At 39.1% G+C, this 18,007-nt stretch overlaps 1 protein-coding gene across 1 annotated transcript in view; it reads left to right on the top strand.

Annotated features, from left to right (window-relative positions):
• Nucleotides 1–12,009, top strand: part of LOC128666645 (cytochrome P450 2D15) — a 49,634-nt gene extending 37,625 nt beyond the window's left edge. Inside the window, exons 8-9 of the mRNA XM_053721352.1 lie at nt 10,322–10,463; nt 11,511–12,009. Coding sequence (XP_053577327.1) covers nt 10,322–10,463; nt 11,511–11,692 — 324 coding nt within the window. The 3' untranslated portion in view covers nt 11,693–12,009. The remainder of the gene's footprint in view (nt 1–10,321; nt 10,464–11,510) is intronic.
• Nucleotides 12,010–18,007: the final 5,998 nt, after the last annotated feature.

Genomic DNA, 18,007 nt, shown 5'->3' with positions numbered 1-18,007 from the left:
CTACAGACTTGGGTGTGTAACATTAGTTTTGTCTACAGACTTGGGCGTGCAACATTAATTTTATCTACAGACTTAGGCCGGTAACATTAGGTTTGTCTACAGACTTGGGCCGGTAACATTAGGTTTGTCTATAGACTTGGGCCGGTAACATAAGTTTTGTCTACAGGCTTAGGCCGGTAACATTAGTTTTATCTACAGACTTGGGCCGGTAACATTAGTTTTGTCTACAGACTTGGGCCAGCAACATTAGTTTTGTCTACAGACTTGGGCCAGTAACATTAGTTTTATCTACAGACTTCGGCGTGTAACATTAGTTTTATCTACAGACTTGGGCGTGTAACATTAGTTTTGTCTACAGACTTGGGCCGGTAACATTAGTGTTGTCTACAAACTTGGGCCAGGACATAAGTTTTTTTTACATCCTTGGGCCGGTAACATTAGTTTTGTCTACAGACTTGGGCCGGTAACATTAGTTTTGTCTACAGACTTGGGCCGGAAACATTAGTTTTGTCTATAGACTTGGGCCAGTAACATTAGTTTTATCTACAGACTTGGGCCGGTAACATTAGTTTTATCTACAGACTTGGGCCAGTAACATTAGTTTTATCTACAGACTTAGGCCGGTAAAATTAGTTTTATCTACAGACTTGGGCCGGTAACATTAGTTTTGTCTACAGACTTGGGCCGGTAACATTAGTTTTGTCTACAGACTTGGGCCGGTAACATTAGTTTTATCTACAGACTTGTGCCGGTAACATTAGTTTTGTCTAAAGACCAACAGCTAGATTTGGAGTTTGGCGGCCAAGGGGGTGTGTTAGCTATGCGGGCTTTTTTCTGGCCGCAGCATAAAAATAACTCTGGTATCGAGAGTCCAAAAAAATGCTGCGTTAGGCTCCAAAAAAGGAGCGTAGAGCATTTTTACCGCAAATGCAACTCTCGATACCAGAGTTGCTTACAGACGCGGCCAGCCTCAAAAACGTGCTCGTGCACGATTCCCCCATAGGAAACAATGGGGCTGTTTGAGCTGAAAAAAAACCTAACACCTGCAAAAAAGCAGCGTTCAGCTCCTAACGCAGCCCCATTGTTTCCTATGGGGAAACACTTCCTACGTCTGCACCTAACACCCTAACATGTACCCCGAGTCTAAACACCCCTAACCTTACACTTATTAACCCCTAATCTGCCGCCCCCGCTATCGCTGACCCCTGCATTATATTATTAACCCCTAATCTGCCGCTCTGTAAACCGCCGCAACTTACATTATCCCTATGTACCCCTAATCTGCTGCCCCTAACACCGCCGACCCCTATATTATATTTATTAACCCCTAATCTGCCCCCCTCAACGTCGCCGACACCTGCCTACACTTATTAACCCCTAATCTGCCGAGCGGACCTGAGCGCCACTATAATAAAGTTATTAACCCCTAATCCGCCTCACTAACCCTATCATAAATAGTATTAACCCCTAATCTGCACTCCCTAACATCGCCGACACCTAACTTCAATTATTAACCCCTAATCTGCCGACCGGAGCTCACCGCTACTATAATAAATGGATTAACCCCTAAGGCTAAGTCTAACCCTAACACTAACACCCCCCTAACTTAAATATAATTTACATCTAACGAAATTAATTATCTCTTATTAAATAAATTATTCCTATTTAAAGCTAAATACTTACCTGTAAAAGAAATCCTAATATAGCTACAATATAAATTATAATTATATTGTAGCTATTTTAGGATTAATATTTATTTTACAGGCAACTTTGTATTTATTTTAACCAGGTTAAGAACTATTTAATAGTTACCTAGTTAAAATAATAACAAAATTACCTGTAAAATAAATCCTAACCTAAGTTATAATTAAACCTAACACTACCCTATCAATAAATTAATTAAATAAAATACCTACAATTACCTACAATAAAACCTAACACTACACTATCAATAAATAAATTAAATACAATTCCTACAAATAACTACAATGAAATAAACTAACTAAAGTACAAAAAATAAAAAAGAACTAAGTTACAAAAAATAAAAAAATATTTACAAACATCAGAAAAATATTACAACAATTTTAAACTAATTACACCTACTCTAAGCCCCCTAATAAAATAACAAAGACCCCCAAAATAAAACAATGCCCTACCCTATTCTAAATTAATAAAGTTAAAAGCTCTTTTACCTTACCAGCCCTGAACAGGGCCCTTTGCGGGGCAGGCCCCAAGAAAATCAGCTCTTTTGCCTGTAAAAAAAAACATACAATACCCCCCCCAACATTACAACCCACCACCCACATACCCCTAATCTAACCCAAACCCCCCTTAAATAAACCTAACACTAAGCCCCTGAAGATCTTCCTACCTTGTCTTCACCTCAACAGGTATCACCGATCCGTCCTGGCATCCGGTGCTGAAGAGGTCCAGAAGAGGCTCCAAAGTCTTCCTCCTATCCGGCAAGAAGAGGACATCCGGACCGGCAAACATCTTCATCCAAGCGGCATCTTCTATCTTCTTCCATCCGGTGCGGAGCGGGTCCATCTTGAAGCAGCCGACGCGGATCCATCCTCTTCTTTCGGCGTCTCCCGACGAATGACGGTTCCTTTAAGGGACGTCATCCAAGATGGCGTCCCTCGAATTCCGATTGGCTGATAGGATTCTATCAGCCAATCGGAATTAAGGTAAGAATATTCTGATTGGCTGATGGAATCAGCCAATCAGAATCAAGTTCAATCCGATTGGCTGATCCAATCAGCCAATCAGATTGAGCTCGCATTCTATTGGCTGTTCCGATCAGCCAATAGAATGCGAGCTCAATCTGATTGGCTGATTGGATCAGCCAATCGGATTGAACTTGATTCTGATTGGCTGATTCCATCAGCCAATCAGAATATTCTTACCTTAATTCCGATTGGCTGATAGAATCCTATCAGCCAATCGGAATTCGAGGGACGCCATCTTGGATGACGTCCCTTAAAGGAACCGTCATTCGTCGGGGGACGCCGAAAGAAGAGGATGGATCCGCGTCGGCTGCTTCAAGATGGACCCGCTCCGCACCGGATGGAAGAAGATAGAAGATGCCGCTTGGATGAAGATGTTTGCCGGTCCGGATGTCCTCTTCTTGCCGGATAGGAGGAAGACTTTGGAGCCTCTTCTGGACCTCTTCAGCACCGGATGCCAGGACGGATCGGTGATACCTGTTGAGGTGAAGACAAGGTAGGAAGATCTTCAGGGGCTTAGTGTTAGGTTTATTTAAGGGGGGTTTGGGTTAGATTAGGGGTATGTGGGTGGTGGGTTGTAATGTTGGGGGGGGGTATTGTATGTTTTTTTTTACAGGCAAAAGAGCTGATTTTCTTGGGGCCTGCCCCGCAAAGGGCCCTGTTCAGGGCTGGTAAGGTAAAAGAGCTTTTAACTTTATTAATTTAGAATAGGGTAGGGCATTTTTTTATTTTGGGGGTCTTTGTTATTTTATTAGGGGGCTTAGAGTAGGTGTAATTAGTTTAAAATTGTTGTAATAGTTTTCTGATGTTTGTAAATATTTTTTTATTTTTTGTAACTTAGTTCTTTTTTATTTTTTGTACTTTAGTTAGTTTATTTCATTGTAGTTATTTGTAGGAATTGTATTTAATTTATTTATTGATAGTGTAGTGTTAGGTTTTATTGTAGGTAATTGTAGGTATTTTATTTAATTAATTTATTGATAGGGTAGTGTTAGGTTTAATTATAACTTAGGTTAGGATTTATTTTACAGGTAATTTTGTTATTATTTTAACTAGGTAACTATTAAATAGTTCTTAACTATTTAATAGCTATTGTACCTGGTTAAAATAAATACAAAGTTGCCTGTAAAATAAATATTAATCCTAAAATAGCTACAATATAATTATAATTTATATTGTAGCTATATTAGGATTTCTTTTACAGGTAAGTATTTAGCTTTAAATAGGAATAATTTATTTAATAAGAGATAATTAATTTCGTTAGATGTAAATTATATTTAAGTTAGGGGGGTGTTAGTGTTAGGGTTAGACTTAGCTTTAGGGGTTAATCCATTTATTATAGTAGCGGTGAGCTCCGGTCGGCAGATTAGGGGTTAATAATTGAAGTTAGGTGTCGGCGATGTTAGGGAGTGCAGATTAGAGGTTAATACTATTTATGATAGGGTTAGTGAGGCGGATTAGGGGTTAATAACTTTATTATAGTAGCGCTCAGGTCCGCTCGGCAGATTAGGAGTTAATAAGTGTAGGCAGGTGTCGGCGACGTTGAGGGGGGCAGATTAGGGGTTAATAAATATAATATAGGGGTCGGCGGTGTTAGGGGCAGCAGATTAGGGGTACATAGCTATAATGTAGGTGGCGGCGCTTTGCGGTCGGCAGATTAGGGGTTAAAAAAAAACGAGTGGCGGCGATGTGGGGAGACCTCAGTTTAGGGGTACATAGGTAGTTTATGGGTGTTAGTGTACTTTAGGGTACAGTAGTTAAGAGCTTTATGAACCGGCGTTAGCCCAGAAAGCTCTTAACTCCTGCTTTTTTTCTGCGGCTGGAGTTTTGTCGTTAGATTTCTAACGCTCACTTCAGAAACGACTCTAAATACCGGAGTTAGGAAGATCCCATTGAAAAGATAGGATACGTAATTTACGTAAGGGGATCTGCGGTATGGAAAAGTCGCGGCTGAAAAGTGAGCGTTAGAACCTATTTTCAGTGACTCCAAATACCGGCGGTAGCCTAAAACCAGCGTTAGGAGCCTCTAACGCTGGTTTTCACGGCTACCGCCAAACTCTAAATCTAGGCCCAAGGTCGGTAACAGTTTTATCTACAGACTTGTGCCAGTAACATTAGTTTTATCTACAGACTTGGACGTATAAGATTAGTTTTATCTACAGACTTGGGCGTGTAACATTAGTTTTGTCTACAGACTTGGGCATGTAACATTAGTTTTGTCTACAGACTTAGGCCGGTAACATTAGGTTTGTCTACAGACTTGGGCCGGTAACATTAGTTTTGTCTATAGACTTGGGCCAGTAACATAAGTTTTGTCTACAGACTTAGGCCGGTAACATTAGTTTTATCTACAGACTTGGGCCGGTAACATTAGTTTTATCTACAGACTTGGGCATGTAACATTAGTTTTATCTACAGACTTGGGCGTGTAACATTAGTTTTGTCTACAGACTTGGGCCAGTAACATTAGTTTTATCTACAGACTTGGGCGTGTAACATTAGTTTTGTCTACAGACTTGAGCCGGTAACATTAGTTTTGTCTACAGACTTGGGCCAGTAACATTCGTTTTGTCTACAGACTTGGGACGGTAACATTAGTTTTGTCTACAGACTTGGGCCAGTAACATTAGTTTTATCTACCAACTTGGGCCAGTAACATTAGTTTTGTCTACAGACTTGGGCCAGTAACATTAGTTTTATCAACAGACTTGGGCCAATAACATTAGTTTTGTCTACAGACTTGGACTGGTAATATTAGTTTTGTCTACAGACTTGAGTCAGTAACATTCGTTTTATCTACAGACTTGGGCCAGTAACATTAGCTTTATCTACAGACTTGGGCCGGTAACATTAGTTTTGTCTACAGACTTGGGCCGGTAACATTAGTTTTATCTACAGACTTGGGCCAGTAACATTAGTTTTATCTACAGCCTTGGGTGTGTAACATTGGTTTTATCTACAGACTTGGGCGTGCAACATTAGTTTTATCTTCAGACTTGGGCCAGTAACATTAGCTTTATCTACAGACTTGGGCAAGTAACATTAGTTTTGTCTACAGACTTGGGCCGGTAACATTAGTTTTGTCTACAGACTTGGGCCGGTAACATTAGTTTTATCTACAGACTTGGGCCAGTAACATTAGTTTTATCTACAGCCTTGGGTGTGTAACATTGGTTTTATCTACAGACTTGGGCGTGCAACATTAGTTTTATCTACAGACTTGGGCGTGTAACATTAGTTTTATCTACAGACTTGGGCCAGTAACATTAGTTTTATCTACAGCCTTGGACGTGTAACATTGGTTTTATCTACAGACTTGGGCGTGTAACATTAGTTTTGTCTACAGACTTGGGTGGGTAAAATTAGTTTTATCTACAGACTTGGGCTGGGAACATTAGTTTTATCTACAGACTTGGGTGTGTAACATTGGTTTTATCTACAGACTTGGGCGTGCAACATTAGTTTTATCTACAGACTTGGGCCGGTAACATTAGTTTTATCTACAGCCTTGGGCTCGTAACATTGGTTTTATCTACAGACTTGGGCCGGGAACATTAGTTTCGTCTACAGACTTTAACCAGTAACATTAGTTTTGTCTACAGACTTGGGCCGATAACATTAGTTTTGTCTACAGACTTTGGCGGTAACATTAGTTTTATCTACAGACTTGGGCTGGTAACATTAGTTTTGTCTACAGACTTGGGCGTGCAACATTAGTTGTATCTACAGACTTGGGCCGGTAACATTAGTTTTATCTAAAGACTTGGGCGTGTAACATTAGTTTTATCTACAGACTTGGGCCGGTAACATTAGTTTTATCTACAGACTTGGGCCAGTAACATTAGTTTTATCTACAGCCTTGGGTGTGTAACATTGGTTTTATCTACATACTTGGGCGTGCAACATTAGTTTTATCTTCAGACTTGGGCCAGTAACATTAGCTTTATCTACAGACTTGGGCAAGTAACATTAGTTTTGTCTACAGACTTGGGCCGGTAACATTAGTTTTGTCTACAGACTTGGGCCGGTAACATTAGTTTTATCTACAGACTTGGGCCAGTAACATTAGTTTTATCTACAGCCTTGGGTGTGTAACATTGGTTTTATCTACAGACTTGGGCGTGCAACATTAGTTTTATCTACAGACTTGGGCGTGTAACATTAGTTTTATCTACAGACTTGGGCCAGTAACATTAGTTTTGTCTACAGACTTGGGCCAGTAACATTAGTTTTATCTACAGCCTTGGACGTGTAACATTGGTTTTATCTACAGACTTAGGCGTGTAACATTAGTTTTGTCGACAGACTTGGGTGGGTAAAATTAGTTTTATCTACAGACTTGGGCTGGGAACATTAGTTTTATCTACAGACTTGGGTGTGTAACATTGGTTTTATCTACAGACTTGGGCGTGCAACATTAGTTTTGTCTACAGACTTTGGCGGTAACATTAGTTTTATCTACAGACTTGGGCTGGTAACATTAGTTTTGTCTACAGACTTGGGCGTGCAACATAAGTTTTATCTACAGACTTGGGCCGGTAACATTAGTTTTATCTACAGACTTGGGCGTGTAACATTAGTTTTATCTACAGACTTGGGACGGTAACATTAGTTTTATCTACAGCCTTGGGCTCGTAACATTGGTTTTATCTACAGACTTGGGCCGGGAACATTAGTTTCGTCTACAGACTTTAACCAGTAACATCAGTTTTGTCTACAGACTTGGGCCAGTAACATTAGTTTTGTCTACAGACTTGGGCCGGTAACATTAGTTTTATCTACAGACTTGGGCCAGTAACATTAGTTTTGTCTACAGACTTGGGCGTGTAACATTGGTTTTATCTACAGACTTGGGCGTGTAACATTAGTTTTGTCTACAGACTTGGGTGGGTAAAATTAGTTTTATCTACAGCCTTGGGCCAGTAACATTAGTTTTATCTACAGACTTGGGCCAGTAACATTAGTTTTATCTACAGCCTTGGGTGTGTAACATTGGTTTTATCTACAGACTTGGGCGTGCAACATTAGTTTTATCTACAGACTTGGGCCGGTAACATTAGTTTTGTCTGCAGACTTTGGCGGTAACATTAGTTTTATCTACAGACTTGGGCCAGTAACATTAGTTTTATCTACAGACTTGGGCCAGTAACATTAGTTTTATCTACAGACTTGGGCCAGTAACATTAGTTTTATCTACAGACTTGGGCCGGTAACATTAGTTTTGTCTGCAGACTTTGGCTGGTAACATTAGTTTTATCTACAGACTTGGGCGTGTAACATTAGTTTTATCTACAGACTTGGGCCGGTAACATTAGTTTTATCTACAGACTTGGGCCGGTAACATTGGTTTTGTCTACAGACTTGGGCCAGTAACATTAGTTTTATCTACAGACTTGGGCATGTAACATTAGTTTTATCTACAGACTTGGGCCAGTAACATTAGTTTTGTCTACAGACTTGGGCCGGTAACATTAGTTTTATCTACAGACTTGGGCCGGTAACATTAGTTTTGTCTACAGACTTGGGCCAGTAACATTAGTTTTGTCTACAGACTTGGGCCGGTAACATTAGTTTTGTCTACAGACTTGGGCCGGTAACATTAGTTTTATCTACAGACTTGGGCCAGTAACATTAGTTTTGTCTACAGACTTCAGCCAGTAACATTAGTTTTATCTACAGACTTGGGCCGGTAACATTAGTTTTGTCTACAGACTTGAGCCAGTAACATTAGTTTTGTCTACAGACTTGGGCCGGTAACATTAGTTTTATCTACAGACTTTGGCGGTAACATTAGTTTTATCTACAGACGTTGGCGGTAACATTAGTTTTGTCTACAGACTTTGGCGGTAACATTAGTTTTATCTACAGACTTGGGCCAGTAACATTAGTTTTATCTACAGACTTGGGCCAGTAACATTAGTTTTATCTACAGACTTGGGCCAGTAACATTAGTTTTATCTACAGACTTTGGCGGTAACATTAGTTTTATCTACAGACTTGGGCCGGTAACATTAGTTTTGTCTACAGACTTGAGCCAGTAACATTAGTTTTGTCTACAGACTTGGGCCGGTAACATTAGTTTTGTCTACAGACTTGCGTCAGTAACATTAGTTTTATCTACAGACTTGGGCCAGTAACATTAGCTTTGTCTACAGACTTGGCCGTGTAACATTAGTTTTATCTACAGACTTGGGCGTGTAACATTAGTTTTGTCTACAGACTTGAGCCGGTAACATTAGTTTTGTCTACAGACTTTGGCCAGTAACATTAGTTTTATCTACAGACTTAGGCCGGTAACATTAGGTTTGTCTACAGACTTGAGCCGGTAACATTAGTTTTGTCTACAGACTTGGGCCAGTAACATTAGTTTTATCTACAGACTTGGGCCAGTAACATTAGTTTTGTCTTCAGACTTGGGCCGGTAACATTAGTTTTATCTACAGACTTGGGCCGGTAACATTAGTTTTGTCTACAGACTTGGGCCGGTAACATTAGTTTTGTCTACAGACTTGGGCCGGTAACATTAGTTTTATCTACAGACTTGGGACAGTAACATTAGTTTTATCTACAGACTTGGGCCAGTAACATTAGTTTTGTCTGCAGACTTTGGCGGTAACATTAGTTTTATCTACAGACTTGGGCCGGTAACATTAGTTTTGTCTACAGACTTTGGCGGTAACATTAGTTTTATCTACAGACTTGGGCCGGTAACATTAGTTTTGTCTGCAGACTTTGGCGGTAACATTAGTTTTGTCTACAGACTTTGGCGGTAACATTAGTTTTATCTACAGACTTTAGCGGTAACATTAGTTTTATCTACAGACTTGGGCCGGTAACATTAGTTTTGTCTACAGACTTGGGCGGTAACATTAGTTTTGTCTGCAGACTTTGGCGGTAACATTAGTTTTGTCTACAGACTTTGGCGGTAACATTAGTTTTGTCTACAGACTTTGGTGGTAACATTAGTTTTATCTACAGACTTGGGCCGGTAACATTAGTTTTGTCTACAGACTTGGGCCGGTAACATTAGTTTTGTCTACAGACTTGGGCCGGTAACATTAGTTTTGTCTACAGACTTGGGCCGGTAACATTAGTTTTGTCTACAGACTTTGGCGGTAACATTAGTTTTATCTACAGACTTGGGCCGGTAACATTAGTTTTGTCTGCAGACTTTGGCGGTAACATTAGTTTTGTCTACAGACTTTGGCGGTAACATTAGTTTTATCTACAGACTTGGGCCGGTAACATTAGTTTTATCTACAGACTTGGGCCAGTAACATTAGTTTTGTCTACAGACTTTGGCGGTAACATTAGTTTTATCTACAGACTTTGGCAGTAACATTATTTTTGTCTACAGACTTTGCCGGTAACATTAGTTTTATCTACAGACTTTGGCGGTAACATAAGTTTTGTCTACAGACTTTGGCGGTAACATTAGTTTTATCTACAGACTTTGGCGGTAACATTAGTTTTATCTACAGACTTTGGCGGTAACATTAGTTTTATCTACAGACTTTTGCGGTAACATAAGGTTTCTGATGATAGGAAATTTATAATTAAGTAGAATTCTCCAACTGTAACTCTTTCATTTCCAGGGGATGACGGTCACTGTTAATCTGTCCTCAGTGCTTAAGGACAAAAAGCTCTGGGAGCGGCCGCTGCAGTTTTACCCGGAGCACTTTCTGAATGCGGAAGGGAAGTTTGTGAAGCCAGAGGCGTTTGTACCGTTCTCTGCAGGTTTGTGTTTATTTATAGAACTGTAAGTCAGTTGCTCTCCATCTCTGTGACACTATAGGCTATTTTATCGCCCCAAATTACACACACTACTGACAGATCTGCACAAAGTTTATTGTTAAAGGGACATTTAATGGAATAGATTTATTGGCCTCTAGTTATCAAAGTCTGGCGGACCTGATCCAACAGTGTGAATCAGGTCCGCCAGACTTCGCTGAATACGGCGAGCAATACGCTCGCCGTATTCAGCATTGCACCAGCAGCTCACAAGAGGGGTTGTCAATCAACCCGACGTGTGTCCGCCTGCTCAGAGCAGGTGGACAGGTTATGGAGCAGCGGTCTATGTGACCGCTGCTTCATAACTGCTGTTTCTGGCGAGCCTGCAGGCTCGCCAGAAACACGGGGCATCAAGCTCCATTTGGAGCTTGATACATATGCCCCACTGTGTATATGAAATAGCAGCAATTAGATTAAATCAGGGGTTTTCAAACGTGTCCTCAGGCTCCCTAACAGGCTGGATTTTCAGGATATATGAACTAGAGCACAGGTGAAATAATTACTGGATTAGTAACCATAGGTATTAACCTGCTCTCACCCAGAGTCATTCTGAGAATCTGGCCTGTTACGGAGAGCGGATTAAATCTTAGTTTGCATGAAACAAAAGAGGGTTATAAGAGACAAAATAACCTCTCATGTATCAGACAGCAGCAGTAATTGTAATAGACTTTTTAGTTTACGTCAATCATCAAATGTACTTTTTTCTCTTGGTACCTTTGTTGTGAAGCATATGTAGGTATGCTCAGGAGCAGCAGTGCACTAATGGGACCTAACTGCTGATTAGTGACTACAGACATATGTCTTTTGTCATTGGCTCACCTGATGTTCTCAGCTATCTAGGAAATTAATTTAAATGTCCCTTTAATCAGTCACTTGCTTATAACCAGCTTTACAACTTCAGATCACAATAAAATATTTTATGAGGATTTTTGAGTTGAACGTCCCTTTAATCACTGCGAGTAATGCCAGACTAACACTGTGCCTGTCTTGCAGGGCGCCGGGCTTGCCCAGGAGAGCAGCTGGCACGTATGGAGCTTTTCCTCTTCTTCACGACTCTCCTGCAACAATTTACTTTTGAGATCCCAGAGGACCAGCCCCGTCCTTGGGAGGAACCTGTTTTTGAAGTATCCTTGAGTCCTCACCCCTTTAAGATGTGTGCGAAACTAAGACCATAACTGAGTCTTGTGCCTCACTGGTCACGTTATAGCAGCTGCCAGCGCTGAGGAGTACAGATCATATGGTAGATACAGAAAGCTGTCAGAAGATGGGCTAAAGTATAATAGCAATAGTAATAGTAATAGTAATAATAATAGTAATAGTAATAATAATAGCAATAATAATAGCAATAGTAATAATAATAATAGTAATAGTAATAGTAATAATAATAGTAATAGTAATAGTAATAATAGTAATAATAATAGCAATAGTAATAGTAATAATAATAGTAATAATAATAATAGTAATAATAATAGTAATAATAATAGCAATAATAATAATAATAGTAATAGTAACAATAATAGTAATAATAATAGCAATAATAATAATAGTAATAATAATAGTAATAGTAATAATAATAGTAATAATAATAGCAATAATAATAATAGCAATAATAATAATAGTAATAATAATAATAATAATAGTAATAATAATAGTAATAGTAATAATAATAATAATAGTAAAATCGCCGCCAGCTAACTACACTTATTAACCCCTAATCTGCTGCCCCCAATGTCGCCGCCACTATACTAAAGTTATTAACCCTTAACCCTAAGTCTAACCCTAACGAAACCCTAACCCTAACACCCACTAACTTTAACATAATTAAAATAATTCCAAGTAAAAATTACAATTAATACCTAAATTATTCCTATTTAAAACTAAATACTTACCTATAAAATAAAACCTAAGATAGCTACAATATAACTAATAGTTATATTGTAGCTAGCTTATGTTTTATTTTTATTTCACAGGTAAGTTTGTATTTATTTTAACTAGGTAGAATAGTTAGTAAATAGTTATTAACTATTGAATAACTACCTAGTAAAAATAAATACAAATTTACCTGTAGAATAAAACCTAACCTGTCTTACATTTAAACCTAACATTACACTAAAATTAAATAAATTAAATAAAAAAATACATTTATCTAAATTACAAAAAGTAATAAACACTAAATTACACAAAATAAAAAATAAATTATCAAATATTTAAACTAATTACACCTAATCTAATAGCCCTATCAAAATAAAAAGCCCCCCCAAAATAAAAAAACCTAACCTACACTAAACTGCCAATGGCCCTTAAAAGGGCCTTTTGCGGGGCATTGCCCCAAAGAAATTAGCTCTTTTATCTGTAAACCAAAAATACAAACAACCCCCCAACAGTAAAACCAACCACCCACACAACCAACCCCCCCCAAATAAAAACCTACCTAAAAAACCTAAGCTCCTGATTGCCCTGAAAAGGGCATTTGGATGGGCATTGCCCTTAAAATGGCATTTAGTTCTTTTACGGTGCCCAAAGTCCCTAATCTAAAAATAAAACCCACACAATAAACCCTTAAAAAAACCTAACACTAACCCCTAAAGATCCACTTACAGTTTTTGAAGACCGGACATCCATCCTCATCCAGCCGGGAGAAGTCTTCATCCAAGCGGCAAGAAGTCCTCAATGAAGCCGGGAGAAGTCTTCATCCAAACAGCAAGAAGTCATCCAAACAGCAAGAAGTCATCCTCCAGGCGGGCAGAAGTCTTCATCCAGACGGCATCTTCTATCTTCATCCTTCCAACGTCTTCAAGACATCCGGCGGGGAGCATCCTCTTCATATGGGCACAGCCGTACACTGAAGGTTCCCTTTAAGGGACATCATCCAAGATGGCGTCCCTTGAATTCCAATTGGCTGATAGAATTCTATCAGCCAATCAGAATTAAAGGGTAAAAAATCCTATTGGCTGATGCAATCAGCCAATAGGATTGAACTTCAATCCTATTGGCTGACCCAATCAGCCAATGGGATTGAGCTCGCATTCTATTGGCTGTTCCAATCAGCCAATAGAATGCAAGCTCAATCCTATTGGCTGATTGCATCAGCCAATAGGATTTTTTCACCTTTAATTCCGATTGGCTGATAGAATTCTATCAACCAATCGGAATTCAAGGGATGCCATCTTGGATGAAGTCACTTAAAGGAACCTTTATTCGAGAAGAGCCGTGGAAAGAAGAGGATGCTCCACGCCGGATGTCTTAAAGATGGAGCCGCTACGCGCCGGATGGATGAAGATAGAAGATGCCGTCTGGAGGACCACTTCTTGCCGCATGGATGAATACTTCTCCCGGCTTCGTTGAGGACTTCTTGCCACTTCGATGAAGACTTCTCCCGGATTCATTGAGGATGGATGTCGGGTCTTCAAAAACTTTAAGTGGATCTTCAGGGGTTAGTGTTAGTTTTTTTTTTTAAGGGTTTATTGGGTGGGTTTTATTTTTAGCTTAGGGTTTGAGCGTAAAAAGAGCTAAATGCCCTTTTAAGGGCAATGCCCATACAAATGCCCTTTTTAGGGCAATGGGGAGCTTAGGTTTTTTTAGTTAGGATTTTATTTGGGGGGTTTTGTTGTGTGGGTGGTGGGTTTTACTGTTGGGGGGGTGTTTGTATTTTTTTTTACAGGTAAAAGAGCTGATTTCTTTGGGGCAATGCCCCGCAAAAGGCCCTGGTAGTTTAGTTTAGGATAGGGTTTTTTTATTTTGGGGGGGATTTTTTATTTTGATAGGGCTATTAGATTAGGTGTAATTAGTTTAAATAATAATAATTTTATAATTTCTTTTTTATTTTGTGTAATTTAGTGGGGTTTTTTTTGTAATTTAGTTTAATAATAATTGTATTTATTAAATGTAATTTATTTAATTGTAGTGTAAGGTTAGGTGTTGGTGTAACTCAGGTTAGGTTATATTTTACAGGTAAATTTGTAGTTATTTTAGCTAGGTAGTTTGTAAATAGTTAATAACTATTTACTAATTAGTCTACCTAGTTAAAATAAATACAAACTTATCTGTGAAATAAAAATAAAATCATGAGCAATGTAACTATTATTTATATTGTAGCTAGCTTAGGGTTTATATTACAGGTAAGTATTTAGTTTTAAATAGGAATTATTTAGTTATTAATAGTAGGTTTTATTTAGATTTATTAGATTACATTAAAGTTAATGGGTGTTAGGGTTAGGGTTAGACTTAGGGTTAGGGGTTAATAACTTTAGTATAGAGGCGGCGACGTTGGAGGCGGAAGATTAGGGGTTAATAAATGTAGGTAGGTGGCGGCGATGTTAGGGACGGCAGATTAGGGGTTAATAAGTATAATGTAGGTGGCAGCGGGGGTGGCAGATTAGGGGTTAATAACTGTAATGTAGGTGGCAGCGATATTGGGGGTGGCAGATTAGGGGTTAATAAGTATAATGTAGGTGGCGGTGAGGTTGAGGGCAGCAGATTAGGGGTTAATAATATTTAACTAGTGTTTGCGATGCTGGAGTGCAGCGGTTTAGGGGTTAAAATGTTTATTATAGTGGCGGCGATGTTGGGAGTGGCAGATTAGGAGTTAATAATTTTATTTTTGTGTTTGCAATGCGGGAGGGCCTCGGTTTAGGGGTTAATAGGTAGTTTATGGGTGTTAGTGTACTTTTTAGCACTTTAGTTATGCGTTTTATGGTACAGCTTTGTAGCGTAAAACTCATAACTACTGACTTTCATTTTACGGTATGAATCTTGTAGTTTTAGGCTGTACTGCTCACTTTTTGGCCGGACAGGCAAACTCGTAATACAGGCGCTATGGAAGTCCCAGTGAATAAGGACTTTTTGAAAGCTGCGGTAGTTACGTTGCGTTATGGCCAAAAAAGTGTGCGGTGCTAAACCTGCAAGACCTGCAGCCTTAACGCTGCTTTTTCACTCATACCGCAAAACTCGTAATCTAGCCGAATAATAGTAATAGTAACAATAATAGTAATAATAATAATAATAAAAATAATAGTAATATTAATAATAATAATAAAACTACTACTACTAAAAAAAAATAGTAATGATAACAATAACAATAATAATAGTAATAGTAGTAATAGTAATAATAATTTCTGACTATCCAGGGCTCTTTAAAAAACACAGTAGAAGGTAGCACTCCTAAATGGGACACCTTTATTGAAAAAGCAACGTTTCGGGGCAACTTGCCCCTTTCTCAAGCTAGCACAAAATGACAAATGCAAACAATTTATACATCACACAAACACAGGGGAACCAATCCAAACAGATGCAATGGATCATGTGATTAAATTACAAATTATGACATCATCAACTGCTCACATGCCTCTAAATTAACACTAAGTAGCCTGAATGGAAAGAATAAACCCTGAAAAAAATATATACATCTATATATATATATATATATATATATATATATATACACATATATATATATTGGACAATAGCACTTTTGAAGGAAAATCTAACTAAATACTACAATGTGAGATCTATCAGAATACCAAATAAGAATTAAATTAAGGGCATAAGGTCAAACTCCCTATTTAATCCCCTAGGGGCCATAGTGTCCAAGAGCCATATCCATTTAGCTTCCCTATATAGAAGGCCCCTCATCCTATCACTTCCCCAAGGTCTCTTTTTAGCATGATCAATGACCATGAATCTAAGCTGATTGGCCTAATGGCCTTTTTCTAAAAATAGGATGGAACGGGAAGATGGGCCTTTTTATCATTTCTAATATTGGATTTGTGTTGACACACAGGGTCCTTGAACTTTTGGGTAGTTTCCCCTATGTACAGTAAACCACAGGGGCATTTAAGTGCATACACCACATATGTGGAGTTGCACGTGTAATAGCCAGGTATTTTGTACCTCTTCCCAGTGTGGAGGTGGGAAATCTTACCACCTTTAATAACGCTATTACACTGTGCACACCCCAAACATGGAAATGTACCACTCCGGGGTTTACCCAAGAAGCGTTGTATGGTACCACCAGTACTTTCTGTCTGACAGGCTCATACCAATCTCCTGCCAGTAGTGTTTCCTTTCCTATAGGCAGCATGAGGGACATGCTCAAACTCCTTAATATTAGGACAGGCCTCCCTTAAAACATACCAATTCCTCTTTAGAATGTTGTATACCTGATCACTCATAGTACTAAAGGTGGTAACAAAGACATCCTATTTGGATGTTGTTCCTTCCGTCTGCCATTACTCTCACTGAGACTCTCCTGTATACAATCAAGTTCCTGATTTTTTATACCCCCTCTTGACAAATTTCTTGACCATCTGCCCTGATCTCTCCTGTCTCCTCTCACCATTGGAGACAATCCTATTTACCCGAATCAGCTGTGATTTTGGGACACTTTGAAATACTCTAGGTGGATGAAAACTATCCCTATGCAACAAAGTGTTGCGATCTGTAGGCTTTGTGTACAAATCTCTAACCTCTTATCATTCTTGTACACTAACGTGTCAAGGAACTCAATCCGTTCAGTATCAATTTTACAGCTAAATCTAAGGAAGGGGACATCCCTCTCAATATCCTCCCTGAGCTGCATTAATGCTTTTGGGGTGCCCTGCCACAAGATGAACAAGTCATCTATGTAGCGGAACCACCCCAGACAGAATTCCTTGTAGAGACGATGAGGATACACAAATTTCTCCTCAATCACATCCATCACTAAACAGGCATAGGATGAGGCCACTTTGGACCCCATCGCCGTGCCGTTCTTCTGCAGAAAGAAATTATTCTCAAACATAAAGAAATTATTGTTAAGCACAAGCTCTAACAATTCAATCAGGAAATTACATTGAACATCATTATATTCCCCACTCTGGGCAAGGGCACCTCGTACACTGCAGGGACGTACACTCATAGGAGGCAGGGGAGGCAGTGCCTACCCTGCCATATGGGGCCAAAGCTTAATTAAATTTTAATTAAAACAAAAAAAAAGTAAAAAAAAAAATATTTCCCCCCATGTAATGCTATGGAGAGGCAGGTACAGGAACGCTTCTCTCCATTGCAGTATATGGGTCAAAGGAAAAGCTGTGCTGCAGCACCACCTGTGTTCTGTCAATATATTAGCAGCAAAAATTGGGACCAATAGGAGGCACCCTCTTGATGCCTCCTAGCAAGTGAAGGATATATAGAATAATCAGAAGGAGCTGGATGCAGTGAGCAGGGTCATGTGACACAACTGGAAGCTGAGGTAACCTAAGAACAGATGACACCAAGCAGAAGAGTAAAGTAGTATTCTACATCTCTTGTGATTCACAAATTGTGTTCAGATACAGATCATTAACAGGGGGGGGACACAGTAAGTGAGCATAACCCAATACTGACAGGAAGTCAAAGGGTCAATTCAAATTTAAATCCATAATTTAAAACCCAGAGTTTGAAGTTAAGTGTGCAGTGTCCACATTATTTAAATTAAAGTGTTTGACATTGAATATTGCTAAGCCTCCCTTTTT

The sequence above is a fragment of the Bombina bombina genome, chromosome 7 (genome assembly GCF_027579735.1).
Source record: "Bombina bombina isolate aBomBom1 chromosome 7, aBomBom1.pri, whole genome shotgun sequence".
In the NCBI taxonomy this organism is placed as follows: Eukaryota; Metazoa; Chordata; class Amphibia; order Anura; family Bombinatoridae; genus Bombina; species Bombina bombina.
Note: the sequence above shows the minus strand (reverse complement) of the source record. Positions and strands in the feature narration are given on the sequence as shown.